This window comes from Echinops telfairi, unplaced genomic scaffold, assembly GCF_000313985.2.
Source record: "Echinops telfairi isolate 266 unplaced genomic scaffold, ASM31398v2 ScPeMD7_2291;HRSCAF=2852, whole genome shotgun sequence".
Lineage (NCBI taxonomy): Eukaryota > Metazoa > Chordata > Mammalia > Afrosoricida > Tenrecidae > Echinops > Echinops telfairi.
Genome location: NW_022106189.1, coordinates 21,360,803 through 21,371,592, shown reverse-complemented (window position 1 = coordinate 21,371,592; position 10,790 = coordinate 21,360,803). Strand labels below are relative to the sequence as shown.

General features: G+C 57.6%; 1 protein-coding gene across 4 annotated transcripts in view; it reads right to left on the bottom strand.

Annotated features, from left to right (window-relative positions):
- Nucleotides 1-7,002, bottom strand: part of NDRG4 (NDRG family member 4) — a 19,334-nt gene extending 12,332 nt beyond the window's left edge. For all 4 annotated transcript variants that reach the window (XM_045293670.1, XM_030886563.2, XM_045293671.1 and 1 more), the window contains exons 1-2: nt 6,908-7,002; nt 3,396-3,440 (exon numbers count right to left, since the gene is read on the bottom strand). In XM_045293670.1, coding sequence (XP_045149605.1) covers nt 3,396-3,440; nt 6,908-6,979 — 117 coding nt within the window. In that variant the 5' untranslated portion in view covers nt 6,980-7,002. The remainder of the gene's footprint in view (nt 1-3,395; nt 3,441-6,907) is intronic.
- Nucleotides 7,003-10,790: the final 3,788 nt, after the last annotated feature.

Sequence of the window (10,790 nt, the reverse complement as noted above, 5' to 3'; positions counted from 1 at the left end):
AACCCGGCTCCAATTGGCTGGCGAGGTCATCGATCCCCGCAGCCCTGCAGCGGCGGCTCCCGCCCCAGCAAAACACAGCGCTCCCTGCAAGATCCCGTTATCGCTCCGCCCCAGAGCTGCAATGGGGTGCAGGAACTCGGGGCAGGGCACCCACTCACCCCGCCCCCCGTCCCCCACCCCGACAAGGACTGTCCCTAAGCACAGCATCAAGCACTCAGGAGCTGCTCACAGGCCCTCCCCCACCCCCTGCAGGGCACAGGCTGCCCGCGACCAGCCAGCATCCTCCTGAGGAAGGGTCCCGGGCAGCGACCACCGGGCGTAGTGGTTCACTTCCAGGCAAGGGCTCCTCCTCTAGGGCTGCTCACCTTCTGCCCACATATGCCCGTTGCCTGCCCACCTACTCAGGACAGGTGGCCCCCAGCAGTCTGCTGGGCCCTAGTCACAGGGTCACCCCCACTCAGCTGCAGGCAGAAGAGGGTGCAGGAGGCGACCTGGTGTTTCACAGACCCACTTTTCTTGGGGCCATGGGCTTGGCTGCAGGGGCCCCCTCAGGCTCTGAACAGGTCAGAGGCCTGTGGGACAGGGCGATCAAACAGCAGCAGGCAGGAGAGGAGAGGAAATGGGCCAGGGAGGTGAGTCTGGGCTGAGTGACAGGTGAGTGCTGCCCCCATTCTGTCTCGCTGGGGCAGCCCTGAGCCCCAGCCTGTGCTGACAGTCAGTCTGCACACTGACAAAGAGGCTGACTCTGCACCTTCCCCATCACTGCCCTCTCACAGAGGCCTTGGTCCTGGGCGCTCCCCCAGGTTGCCAGGGGCATAGGGTGTGGGAACAGCGACCCTGTTCCCTGCAGCCACCTCAGACCCCTGGGGGTGGGGGCGGCAAAGACATGATCTGTCCTCAGCCCTTTTCACCATGTCCTCCTCCAAAGGAGGGCGAAGGGGGCTCTCCTTCAGCAGGCCCCTGCTTCCTCCAGCCCCCATAGACCTAGGGGCACTATAATTTCTGACCTCAGTGGGGTGCTGACCTCTCCTCTGACACCACACACTCCAGGCTGCAGCCCCCATGTCCACTCCATTCCAGGGCTTCAGGGAGCACAGACCTGGGGCTTCAGTCCCGGCTCCCCCACCTCTCAGTGGGTGATCTTGTGAAAGTTTCTAACCAACTGTGAAAGAGGGTGCTATGAGGATGAAAAGACCTGTCAAGGTCTCCCACCCGGCCACCCGGTCCCCAGGCTCTGCCCAGGCCCTGGCAGGAGAGCAATGGGGCATTTGGGAGTCTCTCTAGTCTGTAGCCTCTTCGCTGGAGTTTTGAGGTGTTGTGGTTACAGGCTTCAGTCCCAAGCCCCTCCTGCATGGTGTTTAAAATCAGGGCTGCAGAGGCAGCTGGATCCAGATTCCAGCAGAGCTCTGCCACTTCTTTGCTGTGTGACCTTGAGGGAAGTCACTCAACCACTCTGAGCCTCCACGTCTGACGATGAGAGAAAGAGCAGAGCTCTGTGCAGAGGTGGATGCAAGAATAAGACAAGTCTCACAAACCTGTGAGAAAGGACTACCACAGACAGATGGGGACTTTGGGGCACAGAGAGGGGGCCATGGGGGTCCCCCAGCACCTCGATACTTGGGATAAAGACCTCATGACTAAGGGTGGCCAATCAGAAGGGCTCCCTGAGTTTCTCATGCAACCTTAACTTATCTGTGTAATGTCCATTTTACAGACAGCAAATGGAGGCTGAGGGAAGCCGGGTGGCGTGTGGCTCCTGAGCCCAGAGCCAGCGGCACTCCTTGGCTCAGTAGCCACAGCCAGCTGCCAAGTGCTCAGCTGGCGGCAGCACCCCCACCCTGCAGACTCAGCCGTGGGCTCTGAGCTCTTTCTCTACCACACAGAGGTGGGTGGGCTGACTTGTCCTCAGTGTCATGTGGCCAGGGATCATCAGAGTGGGTCTGCGAGACTCAGGCTCTGGAGTGTCCCTCTGTCACGTCCTTGTCAGGGCCTACTGGGGTAAGAGGCAACGACTCTATCTACCCCCCAAGAAACGAGGTAAAGGCCCTCCCTGCCAGATTTTGCCTGGATACCCGCCAAACTCATGGCTGCTTTTCAGGAGAGGGAAAAGGAGATGGTGCAGACAGCAGGAAGGTGCTTGTACAGGCTGCCCTTTGCAGGGGTTGGGGTGGGAGTGGGGAGAGGGTGGTCTTCAGAACTGGCCTCGCCGTGGGCATACACTGGGTTTGAATGCAGTCTGCTCTTTAGAGGGCAGAGAGGAAGGTTTTGAAGCAGCAGACCCAGCATGCAGGGGTACAGCATGGGCCTCCCCTATGAGCCTGAACCCCCTACCCTGCAGACCCCAAAGGCAGGGGTGCAGCATGGGCCTCCCCCCTGTGCCTGAAACACTGTCCCACCCCTGCCCCATGCAGCAAATGTGTATGTGTGTGGCTGGCAGGACAGCCTGCTTAGAACCCCCCTGGAAATGGGACCCATGCCATAACCATTACCCATCTCCGTGGCCTGCTTGCCTCCAATGTCTTGCTCTTGTCTCATCCATCCCTCATCCCCCGAGTGCCCAGCCCCCTCCTCCCTCTGCATGGACACGGTTATTCCAGGGACCCAAGCATGTGCATACTTGTGTGCCCTGAAGACTCCCTTCGTGTCCTTGAAGGGGCGCATGACCAAGGACCGACGCAGAGACCTGTACTCACTGCAGAGCTGCTGGCCTCGGGGAGGGGCAGTGGACACCCCACCTGGCACGTCATCCAGACCACGAGGCCGGTGCCATCACGGGGCTTGGGAACTGGCCCTCACTGAGGCTGGGTTGAGCTTCAGGCACTAGCTAGAGGCTAGTTCCACCAGGCCACAAGGAAGGTCCCACATGGGCCTGTGTGTGCTCAGTGGTTCTGACTCCCAGGGTGCATCACCCCACGGACAGTTGCCAAGCCTGGTCTGAGCCATGTGGAGAGAGAGGGGACACGTGGCAGGGCTCAGGGAGCCAGAGCATCACATCACGGGGAAGAATAAAAACAAAGAGCAACCCGGTTTTCACAGAGATGCTGGCATCCAAAGAAGGAGGACATGGTTGTCCAGGCAACGGCTGCCATGGAGACAGGAGCTATTTTTGAGCACCAACCAGGCTTTCATTGGTGGAAAATGCTGATTCAGATGACAGCATCCTCACTCCCTTCTCTATCCCCATCCCCATGCCCCAGGCTTCCCCTCCCCACCGGTCCTATTTCAGAAGGAAGGGTCAGTCAAACAGCCTTGATGGACATGTCTCCCCAGGGGCTTTGAGCAGGGAAAGGTCCTGGAAGCTGGGTGGGAGCACAGCGGGTATCAGGGGACCATGCCGGGTGGGGGAGGGAGCTGGTCAGCTTTGGTTCCACATCTCAGGTGGCTGAATGACCTACCTTCCAGTCTGTGTCCACAGCCACAAGGAAGGCATCCGAGTTGTCCTGGGTGGGGGGGGTAGGCAGACAGAGGGGACAGTCAGCTCCCTGGCCTGGGGGCCACAGAGCTCCAGTGCACATGGCCTGTTCCTTGGGCGAGCCTGTCACCAGGGGGGTGGGGCTGAGGAGTCTATTTCCTTTCATCACAAGCTCACATGACAGTAGAACCCTCGGCCCCCACAGGGTTTTCTTGGCTGTCGTCCTCCCCAGGTGGGTGGCCAGGCTTGTTCTCCTGGAATGGTTCAGCGGATTAGAATGGCCAGCTTCGGGGTTTGCAGCCAAGCGCTGACCTGCTGCACCCCTAAGAACTGATCGTTGAATCCCCCGGTCTCTCTCACAGGATCCCTCGGGGTATCATGGGTTTGGGCCCAAGGTCAGCAGTCCAAGCCCACCCATCTTACTCGGTTCTCTGGGGTCGCCGTGCACCAGGATCAACTTGCTGTCAATACATTTCGTTGGGTCTACATGTGAACATGAGCAACGGGGGCTTACCAAGGGCAGGCATGGAAGCAGTGTGTCCTTGGAAGATAGAGCCAGGAGCTGCTCACATTGATTGTGTGTGTGTGTGTGTGTGTGTGTGTGTGTGTGTGCGCGCGCGCGGCGTGCGCAGAAAAGGTCAGTCTTAATTATTATGATTATTTATCAAGTCTTAAATAGGGCAAGGGCAAGACAAAGACGTATTATCCAGATGGGAGAACCATTAACACCAGGTCTTGACAGTGTCCAAACTCACTGTCGCGGAGTCGATGCTGACTCACCGTGACCTTGAGGACAGGGGAGAACTGCCCTGTGGGGTTCGGAGACTGTCACCCTTGATAGCAGGAGAGAGCCCCGTCTTCCTCCCAAGGAGCAGCTGGTGGTTTCAAGCTACGCTTACCCCGCTACGCCACCACAGAGCCTTCACGTTGCGTTTGCTTCTCAGGGTAACATGCGGAGATTTCCATTTAACAGGGCTGAAGGGTGAAGCTCTCGAGCCGGGGGACCTCTGGCCCCGAGCCTGTCCAGGCCTCAGCTCCCACTCAGAGTTGACACTGGGGAGCGGGGCCATCGCTGAGTTCAGGCTGTGCACTCAGCTGAAGGGACGTGGGAGCTGCTTATTACTTACTGATGGAAGACTCCTTCCACGATGGCGGGGAGGGGACCTGGCCAGGAGCCGGGGTGGGAACACTTTTACACTCCTGACCCTAAAGGGGGCAATTATCTCCGTGGAGTGAAAGAGGCAGTTTTGTTAAAAACACACCCAGATAATGGCAGGGTGTGCTGTGTGCACCCAGGGTGCTGGGAGACCCCAGGAGCTGGGAGGGGGGCTGTGGGGTCGCAGAACCACAACACAGAGACACCACAGGAGGAGCTGAGTGAGCATATGGGATAAAGGGTGGTGGGGGGGGTAGGTTGGGGGCTGCACTGCAGCTGAGAGGAGCTGTGTGAGGCAGAGGGGACCCACATGCAGAGGGAGGGGCTCCCTACAGAGCCCTGGGATTCCTGTCATTTGCATCTTCAAAGGCAGGAAAGTCTGAAGTGACCTCAAGGGTGGGGTGTTCACAAAGAAGGATTGCAACTTGGGAAGAGAGACTTGTGCAGGGGACAGGTCTGGTGGGGGCGCTCTAGAAGGAGCAAGTCGAGGCCACAGGCCTGTGCCAGCCCGTCACCAACACCAGCAAACACTGGGAACACAGAGAGCTGTTCCCAGGGTCAGGGCAGGCCAATCAACACACCGGTGGCATTTAAAGGTGCATGTGACGAGGTCCACCACACAAGGTGTGTGCTGACTGGGCAGAGAGGAAAAACTGACCCCAGGATCCGGGGGCTCCAGTAGGGGAGGAGATGCAGACCCTCAAGGTGAGGGTGCTGGGGGAGAGCGGGACACTGGCTTTGGCTACAGGTAGACAAAGTTTGAGCTCAGCCAGAAGAAAGAAGCTGGCACTGCCAGGGGATGGTGGGCACAGCCCCCGAGTCATATCTCTGGTCAAATTGGCAGAGATATGGGGTGGAGCCACGGTGGTGGGGTGATTTCTTGGAGTGCACAGAACAAGGTGTCCTTGTGTCCCACAGGGCCTGGTCAGGACCACAGGGAAGATTGGTGGATTGCAGGGGTTCCCCAAAGCCTGCCATCACTGCTCACACTAGCTCTGGGGTCTGCTCCCTCACCTCAGAAGACAGATTGTAGGCAGAAGGGGATTTCAGAAGGTCTGGAGAAGGGTCTTTCTTTTGAACTGGATCCCAAGCCTGTCTTCCACCCAGCCCACTGTTTACTGAGAGCCTTCTGTGCACAAGGCAGGGACAGGGTCAGGAGGCAAGCACTCCACTTCCAGGAGCCTGGGGCAGTGTGTGTGGAAGGGGCCGGTGGGTTTGGACCCAGCAGTCCGGGAAGACTTCTCGGAGAAAGGGGGCTTTGTGTGGTGGTCTGAATAAAATGAGGGGCCAGCCCTGCACATTTCCATGCTGGAATGTTCCATCCTGGGAAGAGGATGGCCATGGTTAAGGAACAGCCAGCCAGGGAGGAGGGAGAGGAGAGGGCCAGCGGCGAGCAAGTGTGTAGAGCGTGTACATGTGTGTGTGTGTGTGCATGTGTGCGTGTGCATTCACAGGGATGTGCAGATTCCGGGCCCCAGGAAGGCCATGGCCGTAACTGTGTGTGAGATGGCAGGCTGGCAGTGATGTGCTGTAGTGAGAGGACTGTGTGTAACAGAGGCCGAAGCAGGGGCACAGTGAGGAGGCCTTGCGAACACCCAGGGTCTGGGGTTGAGTGGAAGGAGGACAAAGGGCCCAGACCCCTCCTGGGAGCGGCTATGCTGTGGTATTCGGACACTTGTAGGTTACTTCAAGGCTCTGCCTTAAAGTTGAGATTGTGCGCTTCTTGGGCACAGGACTGCTGGCCTATGGTGTCTGAATGTCTGGAAAGCTTGGCTTGCTGCTCAGACTCCAATATTTGCTGCTTGGGGGCTTCCCGGGGAAGCTAGGGGAGCCCTGGTAGGGCAGAAGTGAGCTTCTGGTTAAGTCAGGAGCAGACAGAACCACATCGTGAGCTGGGAGCCTGACACCCAGAATTCTAGGAGGGGCGGGCCCACGGCCCTCCCTTGGCACTAGGAACTGCAGAACTCAGAAGGGAACAAGCGTGGGTGGAGCTCTGGAATCTAGCACCTGGTCCCCAGAGGGAGGGGGCTTTGGGGAAACTTAGTAACCCCGAGTGTCTCAGTCTCAGCTCCTGGTGGTAACACTAGGCCTCTGGCCTCAGGCTTGTGAGGAAAAGCCAAGGCACAGATTGACTTTCCAGTTTCTGCCTGGGGCTGTAGGCCACCCAGAAACCGCCTCCTTCCCTGCTACCGGTGTGACCTTTGCCAAGTCAGGTGCCCTTCTGTGCCTGGTAGCCAGCCAGCTCTTGCTAGCTCCATCCAGACTGGCGGAAAGACGCGGTTTCCTTCCTGGCCACCAGGTGGTGCTCTCGGCGCCAGGTGCGCGTGGCAGCCACTCACCAGCTCGGTGGCGTCCTGACCGCGGAGAAGCGGCTTCTCCTCGGGGAATCGCAGCTCCTGCAGTCCCGCCATGCTCAGGTCGTGGAGCAGCAGCCCTGGGGGTGACAGCGAGGAAGAGGATTGGGGTCTTCGCCATTGATGTTCGGCCCCCAGCGCGTACTTAAGCGCTGGCCCATGCGGGGAGGGAAGACCCTGGGCTCCAAAGGCTCCCAAGACCAGCTGGCGCGCCTCTGGGGATGCAGTTCTATCATTTGCGCTTCCGAAGTGAAGCGTGTTTCCGAAAAGAGAGAAAAGCAACGCACAATTGAGACTCAGCCACCCTTTGGGGGCAGGGGCGGGCGGCGCCGTGAGGTTGCAGCAGAGCTCTGGTGGTAGCGCAGTGGTTCCGCGTTGGGCTGCTAACTGCAAAGCCAGCAGTTCAAAACCACCCGAGGGGCGAAGAAAAGAAGAGTGGCCCTTTCAAAAACCCACGGGGGCAGTTCTACCCTGTCCTATCCAATCGAGGGCAGTGAGTTTGGGCTGAGAAGTGGACCGCCCCCTCTCTCTCTCCCACAGTGGGCTGGTGAGGTCGAACTGCCAACCTGCGAGTTTGCAGCCCAGCTTGCTGAACCCTTTGCTGTGTGCTCCACGTGATCTCGGTCACATGGACACACCCTGACGTGGTGGCACGGAAGCCAGGCAGGGCCTCAGGGACCCGGGCGCCCCAGCACTGGCTCCACTGCTGCCTGAAACCCGCCACACAAGGACTCACGCACCCAAACCCACTGCCATCGAGTCGACGCTGCTCACAGCACTCCTACAGGACAGGACAGAAGTGCCCCTGTGAGTTTCCCGGCGGCAACTCTTCAAGCAAGCCAGCCGCCTCTGTCTCCTGCCCGTGGGGCTGGTGGTTTTGAATCGCTGAGCCACCACTGCGTCCTCGGGGCTCCCATGGACGTTGGAAAGTAATACATAGAAGCAATTGTCAAGCTCCCTAGAAGTCCAAGAAATCCAAATCAAAACAAGATTTTCTATTGTATTTATTTGTTTGCTGTTGATGGAACTGGGACAAGAAGTCTCATCACAGCTCTGTCCCTCACCGAGTGACAGAATGTAGATGCAAATGATGTGCACTGGGAGGAGCCCCTGGGGGACACTGCCGGCAAGGGTCAGCCCCAGGCACTCCGAGGACAGGCCTGGCGATCTCCATCCTAGAAATCAGAGGAGATGTAGCATTTCTGCTGCATCCACGGCAACCACCAGGAACTAGTGCAGTCAGTTACAGGCCAATCACGACGTGGGAAAGTGCTCAGTCACAATAAATAAAGCCGTTAGAAAAAAAACACAACACACAGCATTGTCTCAACTTAGAAAACTTGGTATGCAGGGCCCCCGCTCCACCCCCCACAAAGCCTGAGAGAATGTACATTAAAAAATATAGCCTGTGTGATTCCTGGATGGTGGACTGACACTGAGTATGCACAATAAGTAATCAGTTAAAAAAAATTCCCTGAACTATCCGTTGAAGATCAATAAGGATTCCTTACGTGTGGAATGCCTTTCACTGCATCTTGTGATGTTTTATTCCACCCTGATGAGGAGTAAGCAGTAGGCCCAAGCTTACAAGGGCGCAGGGAACCCCGATGGGCCAGGCCTCGGGCAGGTTCTGGGGGACACCAGGCCGCCACTCTGCTGGTTCCACACACCACAGCTGTCCATGCCCCCACGGTTCCTTCTGCCTCTGTGCTCCCTACCGCTCTCTTCTCTTCCTGCCTCCCTTCTCTCCTCCCCAACTTTATTCCCATCCTTTCTAAAGGGTGAAGCCCTCAGACTTTCCCTTCTGTCCCCAAAGGCAGAAGTGGGTTGGTCAGAACTCCCACCACCTACCTCATTCACCCCTGCTCTTGGGCTTCTCTGAGGGGCAGAGCCAGGGACGGGGACAGTCTGTCCAGGTGCTGTCTGGTAACCAGGGCACCTCAAGGTGGACCCCCATTTCGGTGGGAGGTTTGCTGTGCAGTTAGTATGCAGCCCCCAGCTGCCTGTCTTTTCTTTATGCCACCCCCAAATCCCCCAAATCTGATGCCAGCGTGGGTCCCCACTCATGTAAACCTGGGTTTTCTTGGTGAGCTTTAAAGGAAAAGGTCACCAGGCCTTTCTTCCGTGGCCACTGGGTGGGTTAGAACCGCCAAGCTTTAAATTAGTGTCGTTTGAAATCCGTCTATCCCTCCCAGGGACTCTTTCAACAGAGCCCAAACCGAAAAAGAAAAACAGAACAAAATCTCATTGCCATCCAGTCAATTCTTACTCATAGCCCTACCCTATAGAGCAGAGCAGAACTGCCCTCCTTGGGTCTCCGAGGCTGTACATCTGAACAGAAGCTGGAAGCCGCCTCTTTTTCATGAGGATCAGCTGGTGGTTTTGAACTTCTGACCTTGCAGTTAGAAGCCCAACACGTAACCCACCAGGGCTCCTTTAAGAAGGACCAGGGGACCGAATAATTCATTCTCAGGGACTGCATGATCAATTCCAGGGCTCCCCTGTTTCAAGGACAGTGCCTCTTAAAAGCAAGGGAACCTCCACTGAAGGTTATTTTGGGGTTCACATGTGCTGGGCATGGGTGAGGAGCTACAGGCCACACGGGGCTTCATGGGTGGGGGGGGGGATGAGGCCTTAGGGAGCAGGGTCCTCAGCCCCAGCAGGCAGGCAGTGGGGCCAGGGTTTGGGTTCCCCTCCCAGCTCTGTTTCCAGTGGTTTCCGGGACAACTAGTTAACAAGATGTGGATAAGCTGTATTTTTAGCAAGGCCTCCCTCTCTTCTCTCCCACCCTTTCAATGTGTGCATACTCACCCACCCCTCCACCCAGTGGGGATCTGAAAATGGGGCCCCCACCTTGGAAAACTCTCCCCCCACAGGACTGTTTTTAGCTTCTGCCTCCCTCAACACCCACCTCAATTAGGTGCCTTGGCAGCACAGGGGTGTCCCCACCCTGAGCCAGGCCTGTTATAAAACCACTGTGGAAACCATCATCCCCAGGAGGGCCTATTACAAAGACTGAGGGTGGGCAGTGCAGGGCCTGATGGTCTGGGATGCAGGGATCGGTCGGGAGGGGGACCTGGAGAACCAGCTCTGTGGAAGCCCATGAAACCCGGAGATAGCGCATGCTCCAAGGGGGAGGCCCTGGGACACAGGGGCCAGGTTGGATACTCTTAGGGGGCCCTAAGTGTCGGAGAAGTGCCTTCTTAAGAACACGAGGATGGAAAGCAGTCAGTAAAGAAGAGCTCACAGGTAAGGCAAAAGAAAAGGCATTCCCGGGCACTCATTTCCCAGCTGAAAGGATGGAGGTTCAAACCCACCGGAGGGGGCTCGAAGGCAGGTCTGCGATGTTTCTGACCGGTCACGGCCTTGCCAACCTCCTGGGAGGACACACTTGTGCTCCGCTCTCAAGGGCTCGCCCTGAGTCTGAGTCTACCTCCCACAAAGGAAGCCTGGCTCAGGGCTGGCAGTGGTCATGTGGCTCCGAGCAGGCAGGGCTGGCTGACGCAGGGGAGGGGTCTGCAAAGCAACAGAGGGGCCCTTTGTGCTTTCCCTTCCACATCTCCCTCCGATCCCTCCTTCCCTGGAGGCAGCAGGAGTGTCAAACCACGTGGGCTGGAGAAGAATGCCAGCCCGTCCATGGGTGTTTTGGCATGAGGCACTGGCACCAGGGCCAAAGTGTCTCCCACCCCCTGCTTGTCTCCTTTCTTTTGGACAACTCACTAAAGCCATGGCTGGCCAGACCAGGGATGCGTCAACTTTTCCCTCTGGGCCGCTTGCGCCTGAGAAATTTGCCACCCAGACCTTACTTCTGGAATTCACGACATTACAAGTTCGGTCACAGATTCACCCCACCTTAGATTTTGGTCGC